General features: G+C 52.8%; 1 protein-coding gene across 2 annotated transcripts in view; it reads right to left on the bottom strand.

Moving 5' to 3' along the window:
* Positions 1-370: 370 nt before the first annotated feature.
* Pparg (peroxisome proliferator-activated receptor gamma) overlaps positions 371-15,542 on the bottom strand; it is an 86,901-nt gene continuing 71,729 nt past the window's right edge. For both annotated transcript variants that reach the window (XM_013010376.1, XM_013010378.1), the window contains exons 6-7: positions 14,506-14,956; positions 371-826 (exon numbers count right to left, since the gene is read on the bottom strand). In XM_013010376.1, the coding sequence (XP_012865830.1) occupies positions 579-826; positions 14,506-14,956 (699 nt within the window). In that variant the 3' untranslated portion in view covers positions 371-578. The remainder of the gene's footprint in view (positions 827-14,505; positions 14,957-15,542) is intronic.

Below are 15,542 nucleotides of genomic sequence, written 5' to 3' on the forward strand. Positions count from 1 at the left end.
TATATATATATTTGGGGGGGTTGTGGGGCTTGAATTCTGGGCCTGGGCGCTGTGCCTCAGCAGTTCAGCTCCAGGCAAGCGCTTGAGCCACTGCACCACTTCTGGTTTTCGGAGTGGTTTATTGGAGATCAGAGTCTCACGGAGTTTCTTGCCCAGGTTGGCTTTGAACCGCGATCCTCAGGTCTCAGTCTCCTGAGTAGCTAGGATGACAGGCGTGAGCCACCATCGCCCGGCTTCCATTCATATTTTTTTAAATGGCCAAGAAAGAAGGGAGGAAGGGACCAAAAGAAGCCTCTGGGGAGGGCAGGATGAGGGGTGGGGGGTTGGGGGGGAGAACACACCAGACACAGCCTTCCAAGACTCTCCTCAGTTTCATAGCATGGTAATTTTTAATATTAAAAGTAAATTGTAAAGGTATCTTTATAAACAATATGCATAAAATAGATCATATTCTAAAACCTTCCGCTTTTTTTTAATGCTTTTGTTCACAGTAAATTTCTTAGGTGTTGGATTTGTTTTGGCTGGAGATAATAGTGCAAGTGGAAGTGGGCGGCGTTGCCCAGCCCAGCCTCCTGCGGCTAGTACAGGTCCTTGTAGATCTCCTGCAGCAGTGGGTGGAGGCTCATGTCCGTCTCCGTCTTCTTGATGACGTGCAGCAGCTGCACGTGCTCCGTGACGATCTGTCTGAGGTCCGTCATTTTCTGCAGCAGCTTGGCAAACAGCTGGGAGGACTCGGGGTGGTTCAGCTTCAGCTGCAGCTCCAGCGCCTGCAGCAGGCTGTCCTGGATGTCCTCGATAGGCTTCACATTCAGCAGGCCCGGCCGGTCTGGGGGGAAATCGGAAACCACAACAGGAGGGTCAGTCGGGTGCTCTGTGGGCCTGGGCAGCACCTGCGGGGGTTTTTGTGTGTGGCGCCCAGGGCCTTTGCACCTGCTGGGCGCAGGCAGGCCGATACCACTCGGCTATACCTGCCCTCTGCTCTGCTTCACAAACACAGTGAGGAAGTGAGGTGAGAGCCACAAACAGGTAAAAAGTTGGGGGATAGAACTGAAGGCAAGAGTCTCAGTGCTCCCTCCGGGCCTGAGCCTGTGTGGCTGGTGCTCCACACTCCAGGGCCAGCCTGTCCTCGGCGAGTCTACCTCCAACTCCAGCTCATCGGTGGGATGAACTGGCAAAGATGCTTTTTTTAAAAATGGCTTTGTCTTTTTTTTTTTCTCTCTCAATATAGAATATTGCACTTTCAATACAATAAAGTAGTTTTTAAAGACTGCTATGGTTTGGAAGGACTCCTGTCCCAGCCAACATGTTAATAGCGATTTCTTCTAAGTGGTGAGGCTGCAGGTAGTGTTCACCGATCTCTACACATGCATGCAAGCATTCATGGGTGCACGCGCACACGCATACATGCATAAACACACACACGGCGTTGTTCAGGCTCTCTGGCTCTGAACTGCTGGGCTCCAGGGATCCTCCCCGATCCTCTTTCCTCATCTTCCCCAGTAGCTGGGACATATGCAGGTCCCACCACACCTGGCGTGACACGAGTTTCACGCCTCCTGTGGAAGGAAACCTTTCCAATTGTTTACCCCCAGTACCGCTGTTTGCTAGAGATTATGGTAAATAGGGTTCACTCTTGGCTTTCCAAGAATTCTAATGTTTTCAATTTGTTTTAGAGAGGAGTTGTTGGTTGAATTTTATCAAAGGCTTTTAACATTTCTCTCATGAGAGAGATAGGGTATCTGAAGAGATACGGCTTTATCTTAAAACCTAGCAGAGTGAGGTGTAGCCGTCGGTTTCCTGGTACCCTGGTACTCATTTGTTAATATTTCATTTAGAGTTTTTCTATTTTGTAGCTGCTGTTGGTCCAGAGGGCTCTATTTCTGTGGCATCTTTTGCTGGTGGAAGTATTAACTAGCTGTGTGTACCGGAGCTGGACGGTCCTGCTCCAATTCTCCGGGCTCGCCACCTGCTCCTTGTGCGTTTCTTGGAATTCCTCTGCAGTACCATCTCACCTTGCGATAAACCCTGCACTACCTCTCATTTTCTTTCCATGGATTCAGATCTATTCAGGCTCCCCAAATCCTATAAACTTGGAGTAGTAAATTATTTATCTTGGCACTTTGAGGACAGATCTTTCTATATAGGCCAGGCCAGCCTTGAATGCTGAGATCCTTCTTCAGCCTCCTGAGTCCTGGGAATTTTTGTAATTTATACTGCAATAAAGTTGTATATGATATTTTCTTTTATCATCAAGAAGCTATTATTTATGTCCCTTAGCTTAAGGAGATCTATCTATCTATATTGTTTTGAAATTTTTAAAAGTTATTCATTTATTTGTTTTTATGTCGGTTGTAGGGCCTGAACTCTGGGCCAGGGCACTGTCTCTGAGCTCTTCAGCTCAAGGTGAGCCTCTACTACTTGAGTCACAGCGCTACTTCCGGTTTTCTGATGGTTAATTGGAAATAAGAGTCTCAGGGACTTTCCTGCCTGGGCTGACTTTGAACCATGATCCTCAGATCTCAGCCTCCTGAGTACCTAGGATTACAGGTGTGAGCCACCAGTGCCTGGATATTTTATTTTTAATGCTACTGTAGCCTGAACCCAGGGCCTTGCACTTACTAGGAAGCAATCCACCACTGTTATTTTTATTTATTTATTTACTTCTTTTTTGAGCTTTTTACTCGTATGCTTTGATAGCACATGGGTGTTTCATTGTGATGATTCCATGCAGTGTACTTTGGGTAGGTTTATTTTGTTTTTGTTCCTGCTGTTTTTTTCCTGGGCTAGTCTTGAACTCAAAATCCTTTTGCCCCTACCTTTGCTTTCCGTGTGTGTGCCAGCCTGGAGCTGGGTGCTATCTCTGAGCTTTTTTTTCCTTTTGCTTACGGCTAGAACTCTACCACTTGAGTCACAGCTCCATGTCCAGCTTTATTGGTGATGAATTGGAGAGAAGAATCTCATGGACTTTTCCTGCCTCGGCTGGCTTCAAATTGTGATCCTTAGATCTCAGCCTTCTGTGTAGTTAGGATTACAGGCGTGTGCCACTGGCACCTGGCTTTAATGCCTTTTAATTGTGTGTTTTCTCATTTAAAAGTCTGATGGTCATATTATTTTTCTTTCTTAAAAAATAGATCTTTTGATTTTATCAATCAACTTTAGAGAATTGTATTTTGCTTCCAATTTATATAACTCTCCTAAACACATAAAATAAGAAACAAGTTTTAGGGTTTTTTTCCCCTTCCTATATTCTTAGTTCAGGAACACAGAAAGGTGGAAGGTAGCTCTTTCAGCTTGGGGTGCCCAGCTTCCTAAATCCATGCACTGGGGGCTCCAGGTCTTTCCTCTGAAGAGCACTGGTTTCACCTGCCGGGCTTTGATAAATCCATCGCTCCTTGCTCCATCTAAATAGCCTCTTACAAGTCTTGTTATTTCATCTTTAATCTGAGTTATACAAGCAAAGAGTTTTGGATTTGGTGCTTAAGGGGCTGCGTAAAGTTAGGAGTGTTAGGTTTCCTCCTGAAGGCGTGTGGGGGGCCTGCTTTGACTTCAAGGATTAACTCCCCCCCTGTGGCTCTCCCTCCCCCTTCCTTCCTCTTCTCCACACAGTTCTCTCTGCCTTACTTTAAGTATCCGTGGGAGCTCTTCTCGGCCCAGGCTGGCGCTCTGTGTCTATCTATCGTTTTGAGGTACTTCTGTTCCAAGCTCCTCAGTGACCTCTTGCATGATGCCTGCTTCCCTGTTTTCCTTTTGCACGGTGGCCACAGGCAAGGTTTCGAACCTCGGTCTGTGTTCCATCCACCTCTGCTCCTTCCTCTTCTCCGTCTCCTCCCCATCTCCTTCCTCTGACGGAGGGCTGGTATAAACACCCCAATCATAACCATGCTGGAGTCTGAGGAGCCCTGACTTTGTCCTCTCACTGTTCACAAAGGTCGGGGTGGGGAGAAGGAACGAAGTCTCAGAGGAAAGGGTGAGTTTTGTGGAGAGCAAAGCTGCAGTCAGGATGGAAGCCCGCAGGCTCGGCCTCCCTGCCTCCCTGCCTCCCTCCCCTGTTGGCTAGTACAGGCGTGGGAGCAGAGGCTGTGTCCTGAGCCACCGGGACCCAGAGGAAGCCTTTGGCTGGATGAGTTAGAGAGACAAGCTTAGTCTGGCCAAGCGCCCTGCCTGGAAAAGCCCAATTGTCAGGCCTGGAGGCAAAGCCGCGGGGAAGTCTCGGGTGGACTGCAGGGCGCACACGCCTGTCATCTTTAGTCAGGAGGCCAGGCTCAGGAGAGCCACAGAGAAGCCGGAGGGTCCCGGGGGCGGGGGGCGGATTTTCAGAGCTCCACACACCCCTAAACTAACTTCATTATTGCATTTGCTCTGATTTCTCCCCCCCTCCTCTGGCTTCTCCCCCGACCTCCACGGGTCAGATGAAGTATCTTTCTTTTTTTTTTTTTTTTTAAACATTTCAGCATTTAATTTTGGAATCATCAGCAAAAGAAAAAAAAAAGTCAGATGATGAGAAGGAAAGAAAATGTGTAGGCCTGGCCTGCAGCTCCACAGCCCGGCACCTTTCCCAGGAAGGACCCATTGGGGGTTCAAGGAAAGCTGGATTCCTGGGGTCCCTAGCTTAACCTTCCCCCCTCCCCCACACCATGCTTGTGATTTCAAAGGCCGGTCTGTGGCCCTGTGAGTTTGTGCTGGTGGGGCCAGGCCCGCCAGGTGGGAAGTGGGTGCCCAGCTCCCCTGGCCTCTGCTCCTCACCCTGTCTTTTGAGCAGCCCCAGGATGGGGGGGGGCGAATGCTGCCAAAGCCATCACGTGAAATCTAGGAGGTCTCCCTTATCAGACTCCGACCCCCCCACGCCCCCACGGCAATGACTGTGCTTGCTGGAAACTTGGCCCCCGCGGTGCAGCGCGCTGGAGAACAGGGAGAGGATCTGGTTTGGATTTTCAACCCCCTCTTTGGCAAGTGAGCGTTTATGATGTGATGGATGATGTTTGGCTGAGGGGCTGAGACGCCGGGGCCACAGATTCGGGCTATTTTCTCTCCAGTGACAAGTTAGATCATTTGTGGACCATTCCCACCGTCCCCCGACGGAGCCTGGGCGGTGAGGGAGTGCATTCCGGGGAGGAGGGTGCAGGAGACAGGCCGAGGATCCTCCCCCAGCTCCAGATCGGGGCGCTGCCACTCGGGGCTCCACAGAGTGCAGGAGTGCACTCCGTGCACAGACCGGCTCCCTCGGCCCCGTCACCTCGAAATCCCGCATCCCAAGTTCAATTTATGTATTCCCTGTAGTACGCAGTAGGAGGGGGGCGGTGCCCTCAGGAATTGAATTGCAAAAGTGTATTAACAGGCTTATACACAATATTGAGAACAACTGGCTTAGTTCAGATCAACGCCGAAAACCAGGCCTCAAAGGTGTCAGGTCAAGGGCAGAGGCCGTCTCTCCAGGGCTGCCCTTCCTTCCCGCTTCCCTCTCCACGCTCCTCCACACCAGCGCAGCCCTGCGTCCTCTCCCCCTCCACGCCCCTGCAAGCAGGGCCGCCCACCTTCTCCCTGCACCTTTCCCAGGTAGGAGGAGAGCCTGCAGCCGCCGAGGTCAAGGCCAGGCTGCCCAGCAGCCCTCTGGGGGCGGCGCCTGTTGACTCACGCGTGCTGCGAGGCTGGAGTCAATGACTCCTTCCTGACTCCCCTGGCTGTGAAGAATTGGGAAATAAACCTTTCCCGTCTCCTTGGCGCAGCCCTGGGATTGATTAGGGCAAGCTGCTGGTTCCGAGCAGGTCTCCAAAGCTTCTATCTTGCCCAGATCTGGGTCTGCGGTGAGTGTCCAGCTTATCTGAAATGTTGCCCCCACTCCCCACCCCGGACTTGCCCACTGGGGCAGGCAGGCCATTGCAAGCGTCTGGTTGCGTTAGGCTTCCCAGCTCACTACAACGGACTCCCCTGAAGGAGAGGGGAGAAAGGACACCCAACAGGGCTCATTTCATCTCTGCTCTGAGAGCTACCATCCTGGCCTTTCTCCTCCTTCCCCACTGGCCTTGATGTAGCCTGACCTGAGGCGGACTTCACCTACCGTGTGTAGAAGAGAAAGTCTGTTTGCCGGGGCGGCGGGGATGGCTTATAACCCACGAAGGAAGTCAGTGCAGGTTTGGAGAGAACGGTGCAGGAAGAGCGGCTACCACCAGTCAGCACTCAATTGCAGTTTAGCTTCCTTTTAAGCTTCCTCTCTCCTTTCCCTCATTGTATCGCCCCTTACTGTATCACAACAACAGTCACCAAACAAAAACAAGCAAAGCCGTGGTACTCACAAAAGTTACTACTTTCTTAGAGGCTAGGGCCTCTGGAGGGGAAGGGGGGGGATTTCCCCATCTGATGGTCAGAATCATGGTGAGCTTTGGACAGAGGGTGAGGCCAGCAAGGGACCGAAGTGACCGTGGTGTGGCCACAGCAGCTCTTCCCCCAGCCTTCCTCTAGGAAGGAACCTTCCGCCCAAGTTCTCTGCAGACTGCAGGTTGCACCGAGCTGGGCCTGCCATGCGATCGATAGTCACAATCTGGGGAGAATAAACACAATCGCATGTGTGGGTCCTGTCCCTAAGACTGGGGTGTGACCTGCTAGTCCTGGGGCTTGAACTCAGGATCTGGGCACTGCATCTGAGCTTCTTTTGCTCCAGGCTGGTGCCCTAAAGGTTGAGCCACAGCGCCAAATTCTGGCTCTTGGGTAGTTAATTGGAGTTAAGAGTCTTTGAGGCTTTCCTGCTCAGGCTGGCTTCAAACCGCCATCCTCAGATCTCAGCCTACTGAGTAGCAAGGATTACAGGTGTGAGCCACTATCACCCAGCCTTCAAGAGCTGCAAAAGATCCAGGTGACTTGGACGTTCAGCCAGTGGCAAGTGGCACTGGTCTACAGAGGTATCTGGGATCCCAACATGGCAACCTACTCCTGGGCTAGCTTTGGGCAAGTCCCTTCACGTCTCTGTATTTCAGTTTTCTCTCATTAAAAGAAATAAAATAAAAATGGAGTTTGGCTAGGCACGGTGGTGCAGCGGCTGGAACTATAGCCCCAGCTACTCGCAAGGCTGAGGCGAGAGTACTGCTTCAGACCAGAAAACAGGAAGGCAAGGCTCCATCTTCAATGCGGGGCTGGGGGGGTGGCTTGGAGGCAGGGTGCCTGCCGAGCATGCACAGGGCCCTGGAGCGTCAGAACAACAGCCACCGCACAGGTGAGCATAAAGGAGAATGAGCGATCGAACTCCCCGTGCTGTCCTGAGGATTAAAGAGCATGCGTGTGAAGAGATGAGATAGTAAATTGGCCGTTCATGCTCCATTCTCTTGGCTTTGTGTGTGTCTCTCTGTGTGTGTCTCTTTCTATTGCTGCTCTTCCTCCCTTCATTGCTCTCTTTTATTTTCAGCTTTTTCTTTCTTTCTCAGCTCTTGTAGATTTTTTGCCTCCCTCCTTTCTGATCCTTGAGGAGGATTTATTAGGAGCACTAGCAGGGTGAGCCTGCCCTATGCTGAGGCCTGAGAAGTACCCGGGGAGGTTTGAGGAGGACTGAGAGAGGCCCAAGGCTCCGGCCAAGGCTGTGCAGAGACTCTGTATGCGTGGTGTGTGTGTGTGTGTGTGTGTGTGTGTGCACGTGCGCGCGCACGCTTGAGCATGTGCATGTACACAGCATGCACGAGCATGCACATGATGCACACAGCTCTGTTATTCGCAGTGACTCAGGTAAACACCCAACACTTCCCCTATTAGGCAATGGCCACCCGGGAATCAAAGCGTTCTCTGTCTGTGTCTGATAACAACTATGTATAGTTATAAAGAACTTAGCTAAGACAGTGGGAGAGGAACACCACCATGAAACCAAACCCAGCCAATCATTTTGTATCTGCGCATGCAGGGGCGGGTCCACATTAGTTGACCCCATCTCCCAAAGTACAACCCAGGACACGGCCCGTTCCTTCCCTCCATGGGCACGCAGCCCCTGGGAAGTGCTGGTGTCCCTCCGTCCTGGCCCTTGGGGTAAGGGCCTGGCTGTTCCGTTTTCTCAGGGCCTGTAGCCTGCAGACCCCTTTCCCGACCCACCTGCTCCTTCCACGCCCAGAACTGGCTAGATCCAGACTGGAAATGAACAGGGCTAGAGCTGGAGGAAGCGGAAGGAAGTGGGAAGAGAAGGGTCCGACGGGCACCACAGAGGGTAAAGCTCTGCTCTGCTGAGCTGGGGAAGGGGGAGCCGAGGGGAAAGCCCAGGGAAGGGGGCCTAGGCCAGACTGGGCAAACCAGAGGCCGGGCACCATGCCTGGCACCCCCTCCCAGCGCTTCTCTTTCCCCTGGCTTTGCCAAGTTGTGAGAGGAACCTGGGGTAGAAAACGGAGCTCTATGCACACCCTGCCCCAGAGGCACGGAGTCTGGGAGCAGGCACCCCACGGGCCTCCGCCCGGCAGCATCCTTTGTGGGGGGCAGGCAGTGGTTTTACACCTCCTCCCCCTTCCCCGTAGCAGTATCTCTCCCCCAGTGGGTTTGTTCTCAATCCACAACTAATCCCCTTCAAGTGCTGCCTGATAAAGGGATTAGCGGCTCCCGGGGGGCCTTACACTGAGGAGGGGGGAGGATCGGGAGAGGGCCTGGTGGAATTTCCAGCCCTTTGACTGGCAGCCGGGGTTGGGGCTACTGCCCGTTCTATGGCGCTGGCAGGGAGGGCGGAAATGGGCATTTACCTCGCGCTGAACACCGCGTCCCAGGCCGGGCACCAGAGGCTGCACACTGGTACTGCACTGGCGTAGGGGCATGGATAAGTGAAGGAAGGCCGGTGTGTATGTGTGCGTGTGTGTGTGTGTGTGTGCGTGTGTGTGTGTGTGTGTGTGAGTGATTATCCACGAATCGCAGGGCTCGGGAGCCGCAGGGGGGGTGGGGGGGCGCTGGATCCCCATGGGCTCATCCCAGAGCTCTGCCACCCAGCCCTGCCTCCCGGAAGCCCAGGCCTGATGTGGGCACCCTGGGGCCTCTGTCCTCACCTGCAGGGGACCAGCGAATGGGGCCCTTCCGGAAGGGCAGCCTGGGGTCACCCAGAGTGTAACCAGAGCCCCAACAGTAAAGTGCTCTGAACAGCGAGCGGTCAGAGGGCGCGGGATGGCGACTCGGCAGTATGGCTTTCCATCTTAGGGTGTCTGAACCCCAACTCCAGGGTTTGCTGGCTCACCCAGAGGAGCCCCGGGGGAGGAGGCGGCGGCTTTATTTCTGGGGCCAGGGCAGGTAGAGCCAGCACTTTCTTTTTCTTTTTTTTTGGTCGGCTGTAGGGCTTGAACTCTGGGCCTGGGCGCTGTCCCTCAGCTCTTCAGTTCAAGGCGAGCGCTCTACCACTTGAGCCACAGCACCACTTCTGGTTTTCTGCTGGTTTATTGGAGATAGGAGTCTCACGGTCTCTCCTGCCCGGGCTGGCTTTGAACCACGATCCTCAGATCTCAGCCTCCTGAGTAGCTAGGATTACAGGCGTGAGCCACCAGCGCCCGGCTCAAGAGTGCTCGCCTTGAGATGAAGAGCCGGCACTTTCTATGCTCTGTCAGGGCCAAGGCCTGCGCATGCAGTCGCTCTCTTTTGGAGGTACACACATGTCCCCATCTGTCAGATGACTCCAGGCGCGTCACCCCCCCTGGCTCTCTAGGTTTTAGTATTGGGGTGTCAGTGGAGAGCTCATACACGTACCCCTCCCCAGTCATACCCAGCGCACAAGGTTATGAAAAATAGAGAATGAATGAGACATTTCTAGATGATTCCGAGTGAGTCACCGTGCAGAGCCCTGTGGACTCTCCTCCTCCCTACGCCTCAGGCTGGGGTTCCCCCATCTCACCCCTGCCATCACCCCACTTGTCCTGCCCAAGAGAAGTCAGAGGGCGGTGCATATTCCCAGTATCTCGGGAGGAGTCAGAAAAAGCCACCGGCCTCACAGAGGCTGGGCCCGAGGTCTGGCACCCAGAACTGTGTGGAGCAGGAAGTTCAATATTTAGCTGGGGGGGGGAGGAGAGGGGGGCAGGCTGGGGGAGGGCTGGGCAGGAACTGGGTGAGAAGCACGTGCTCAGCACACAGGAGGCCTGGGTTCAATCCCCGGCACTGCGCACGTGTGTGCAGGCAGGCAAGCACACGCACATGCACACGCATGCATGCACACACACACACACACACACACGTGCTGGCTTATTGCCTATGTTTTCCAATCTTTCAGATTTCTTCTTGAATGCCTGAGGAGGCCGGGCCACAGGCCGGGTGAGCTGAGTCCCTGAGCTGGGCCTCCCCGACACCGCCGTGAGCCACTGGGCTGAGCACGCGCTGCCTGGGCACGAAGCAGCAGCAGGGACACGGAAGACTGTCACTTGGCATTTTAGAGCTGGGAGCAGGGGACAAGGATGAGGGCGGGCAGCCCTCCAGCCCCGTGTCCACGGCCATGCTCCTGGGTGGCCTGTCCAGGCAGGACGAGATGAGCGCACTCGCTGGACGGTGTCAGCAGTCCTAAGTGTCCACCTCTACCCTTTCCTGCAGCCTCTTATTTACTCAGGACCTGGTATGAGATGGTATCTGATTAAGTGGCAATGTGTTTACTTAGCTATTTAAAGTTTACCACTCATTTTCATGGAGAGTTCTGCAAACAACGCCATTGTGTCCTGGATTCGGTCCAGGTGCTGGCTGGCTGAGTCAAGAACTCCATCAGCAGCGTTGGGCCTTGTCACCAGGCCCGGGCCCAGCACAGTTCAAAGCCAAAGGAGTTAAGTCCATGAAGACAAGATTAATGAGCGATATACCCGAACCGTAACCTGAACCTTTTATTTTTGGGGGTGCATTGGGATTTGAACTTAGGGTATGTGCCTGCTTGGCTGGCACTCAACCATTTGAATCATACCCCCAGTCCTGCTTTGTGCTGGTTATTTTGGAGATTGGGGCTAGCAAACATTTCTGTCCAGGCAGGTATCAAACCAGGATCCTCTAGATCTCAACCATCTGGGTAGCTGGGATTACAGGTGTGAACCACTGCACATAGAGGCAAGGTAGAATCTAATGGTTGATTTTTTTTTCCAGTGCTGGGGCTTGAACTGGGGGCAGGTAAGGCCTCCCCACCCCCCACGGCATGCTCAGTGTTGGGCACGGAGCATTGACTTTGAAGTCCCAGACGCCTGGGTCTGAACTCGCATCTCATCAATTAGTCACTCTACAACCTTGGGCAGGTGCCATCGTCTCTATACATTTCTGATTTCCCCATCTAGGGGCTCAGTGACCTGACCCACAAATGGTAGCCGTGATCACGAGTTTTCTAGTATTCTTCCAAGAAGAATGTATTCGTGTATTCTGGACATCATTCTGCTTTAATTCTAGCAAGTGAACAAGCAGGCCCATCCTCGCACCCACGACGTGGTCATGGTCCATGGCTGAGCCCCCAGGGACCTCGGGGGGGAGGGGGGGTGGCCTCATCCAACACCTTCCAGAACGTTCCAGAAGTACCTCGGACAGGGGCTGGAGCAAAGAAGGAGGACTGTGGCGGTGATGGGTGCCCGAGCCAGCCTCCAGAGGGGCGGGCATGGCAACTGGCCGTCGGTGGCAGCCACGGTGACGCGCGGCCTCTCAGTCATTCAGACGGCCATGGCCGCGTGCCGCGAAAAAGACACTGTAAAATCCAGGGAGCTTCCTCCCTCGCGTCTTGGAAGTTAAGGGAGAGCTGAAATGGATTCCAAACTGTTTTGAATTAACGAGAAGAGCCCTTTCCTGCCGCAGGGTTCCAGCTGGACCTGGCCTCCACTTTTGGGGGGGGGACCCCGAGTCCTGCCGCTCGGCCTACCCTGGGGCTTGTCAGCTTTCCTGAGCTCTGCGCTTGGCACTGGCCGCTGGGCAGAGTCGGGCCCCGCTGGCTGGGAGGCTGGCGCAAGGCCGTGGCGCCAGCTGCACACATCCTCTTGCTGGAGGTGGTTCCCTGACTCTCCCCTGCAGGCTGGGGCCTGGGGGGGGGGCGTGGGAGGGCGGTGGGGTGAGCACTGTGGCAGGGAGGGGGGAAGGGGGAGGGAGGGCAGAGGGGACGGGGCAGCACCCATGGCTGTGAGGACACCTAGCTTTCATCCTGGCTCCGGGCTCCCTAGTTATTAGACCTCAGCCAAATGCTGAAGTCCCCCCTCTGTCCTAGGGGGTGATGATAAAGGCAGGGGAGCACATTGGGGTGCACTGCGCGTGCGCAGACCATAGTCACCAGTGCCGGGCTGAGGGTGTGCAGCGCTCTTGTTCTTTGCTGTAGTCGAATCCTCGCGGCCCTCTTCCTCCCCCCACCCAAAGCTCAGAGCAGAAAGAGGAGAGCACTTGAGATCGAGGTTATCTTTCTCAACAAGCTGCCTTTGGGAGCTAATGGGTGGCTGGTGTATGTATGTGTGTGTGTGGGGGGGAGCGACACAGGTCAGATCTGAGGCCAGGTCAAATGAGTTGTTTCGAGGGGTGCAGTTGAACAACACCCATCTTAGGGGAGCGATGCCAATTTCCCCAGCAAACACTGAGTTGTTCAAATCATGACTTTCATCTAAAAATCTAAGGACCCCCCCATTCCGAGTGTCCCAGCCCCTGACACCCTCCTGTCCCACAGCTCCCACCTCCGCCACCGTGCCTCAGCCTGGGATCCCAAAGGCTTTCTCCAAGGTAGAGCTCCAGTGTGAGTCTCAGAGGAACTTCCTGAAGCCACTCAAACAACCATAGACTTACTTCCTAGCAAATGGAAGATAAATCATGCTATGCATTGCAGAAATTCATTTTCTGGAGCAGAGCCTCTTACATACATGAAGGTTTTCCCTTTCTGAATTTCTAGGATAAGAAAAAAGAAGTGGATAATCATGGCTTCTCGGGAAGAGGCGCAGGGAAGGCTGTGGATCTCAGCATCTGCTGATGAGATCCGAGTGGACATGGCTCTCGATGGGCCACCACGATTGGGCATCTCTTTCCCTGGCCTGTGCCTCATCAGCTTCTCTGAGTAAAGATGAGGCGCACATCCCTGTGAGCTGAGCAAACACGCCTCCAGTCGGTTCTTTCTTATCTGTCTATGTTTAGACTTCATCTACAAAAGCAAACGTTGGCTGGGAAGGTTCTGGCTTTGAAGATGTAGGAATCAGTCGATGGCAAATCCTTTTTAGAAATGTTTCACAGGGTGGTTTTTTTTTTCTCTTTTCATTATAAGTACAGATAAAAGGCATTTATGGCTGGGCGCCCATGGCTCCTGCCTGCAATCCTAGCTCCTCAGGAGGCTGAGATCTGAGAATCCTGGTTGAAAGCCAGCCTGGGCTGGGAAGTTTCTGAGATTATCTCCAGTTAACCACCAAAAAGCCAGAAGTGAGGTTGTGGTTCAAGTAATAAAGTACTGGCCTTGAGCAAAAAGCTCAGGGACAGTGCCCAGACTCTGAGAACCAGCATCCACACCATAATACACACACACACACACACACACACACACACACACACACACACACACACACAGAGCAGTCCGCTCTGTGGGACTTTTGGCTAATATAAAGATAGTTTATGGCTAAAAGGAAGTTGTTTATACAGTATCTACATTTCAATGGCACCATTTTTAACTTTCCTAAACCAGTATGACTTAGACCCGGTCATTGAAACATGAAATTAAATCCCACCGTGTTATTTATGGAGCTAGCTCTTGACTAGTCAATACTTGCTTCTCCCCTCCCATCACAAGCTGATTTTCACAAACATAGGCACAGGGCAGAGTCCACAGCAAAAGCTCAGCAGAAGTCAATTTCAACATGAGACCCCACCATTTCAAATCCTGTTTCCAAGGGTGAGAGCAAAACTTCCTCTGATGCTACTTAGACACGTGAGCGCTGCGAATGGAAGTAATGGCTGGTATGAAGCCTGACTTCTGGCGCTGGCTTAGTGAATTAGATCATGTACTTGCAAGGTTAACATTTCTACAAACTGCCAAATCATTCAGCTTATTCCTGGCTGGGGGCAGGGGGAGGGGGGGAGAGAGGAGACAGGAGGGAGAGGGGAGGGCTCTCTGTAAGGAGGCAGAGGTCAGCTGACACACACACCTCCCTTCCTGATGTGGGACCACAGTTCAGGGCTGATGGAGGGGCGGGAGCCCAATGGGACCCCAGATGCTTAGCGGTGCCTTCTCCATGCTGCACAGACCACCACGGAAAGCTAGTGATCCGCATCATGACTTCAAGGGACTCAAGGTTACATTGGCTTTCTCGGAGAAGGAAAGGAAAAAGAGCTCAAAGAAAAATGAAAAGGGGGCAGATATCAGCCAGGGTTGGGGGGGGGGGAATACCACGAGGGAGAGAAGAATGAGCCTGGAGAGAATTCCCCCAGCGTTCCTTTGCCAGAAACCTACGGACGGGGTTCTATGTTTGGTATCTGTGTGGGTCGTGGCAATACTTGTTAGCATGTTGTGCTAGAGAAGTCCAGTTAGGGCGGCGTGAAGGCAAAGATGGCCAGCAGCCCACCTGCGTCCCACCCGCTTCCAGGACAATCGGAGGATGGACTGCTTACCTCCGCTGAGGATGATGACGGCGATGAAGATGGCCAAGTCGCTGTCATCTAATTCCAGTGCATTGAACTTCACAGCAAACTCGAACTTGGGCTCCATAAAGTCACCGAAGGGCTTGCGCAGGCTCTTGAGGAACTCCCTGGTCATGAAGCCTTGGCCCTCGGAGATGAGCACCCCGTCCTTGTTCATCAGGGAGGCCAGCATGGTGTAGATGATCTCGTGGACGCCGTACTTGAGCAGAGTTACTTGGTCGTTCAAGTCAAGGTTTACAAAACCAGGGATGCTCTTGGCGTACTCCGTGATCTCCTGCACGGCCTCCACGGAGCGGAACTGAGAGCCTTGGAAGATGCGGATGGCCACCTCCTTGCTCGGCTCCTGCAGGGGGGTGATGAGCTTGAACTTGATTTTGTCTTCCCCCATCATTAAGGAGTTCATGTCGTAGATGACGTAGGGCTGCAGAGGAGAAAGGGGAAACGCAGCTGAGTTGGGAATGGCACAGGTGCATCTGTTTCTCTCCTACACACATTTGCTCGGCTCTCTCACACCTTTAAAGTAGAACACGGACGGTCGAGCATGAGAACATTCTTCTCATTCTAGAACCAAATATGGCACATTGGTTTGGGCTGTTTCTTTCCACAGGTATGCTTAACCCTTTACCTAAAAGATATCTAGGTCATTTTTAAGACAATGCAGATTCTGTTGTTTGGAGCTCGGCTTTCAGCAACACACTCATTTAGACTTCTTTCAGTGAAGAAAATAATCATTTCAGCAACTCAAGGACTGAAAAGACTCACTCGAACATACAAGCCACCTTGCAGTTTTAGATTCAATCTACTCAGACTGCAAATGAAATGCAGTGTGCACATAAAATATACTTCACCATAAAAGTCACCCTGAAAGCAGATTACAGATCTTGAGCCAAGAAAATGTCTAACTCTTTTTTTAATGCTCTGAAAGCCATCTGTTTCAGGAAAGGCAGTCATAGAAGGGCCTGTGGGTAAACACTACAAAAAAAAGCCACAAAATAAAAGTAGTTTGG

The sequence above is a fragment of the Dipodomys ordii genome, unplaced genomic scaffold (genome assembly GCF_000151885.1).
Source record: "Dipodomys ordii isolate 6190 unplaced genomic scaffold, Dord_2.0 Scaffold12, whole genome shotgun sequence".
Classification (NCBI taxonomy): Eukaryota; Metazoa; Chordata; class Mammalia; order Rodentia; family Heteromyidae; genus Dipodomys; species Dipodomys ordii.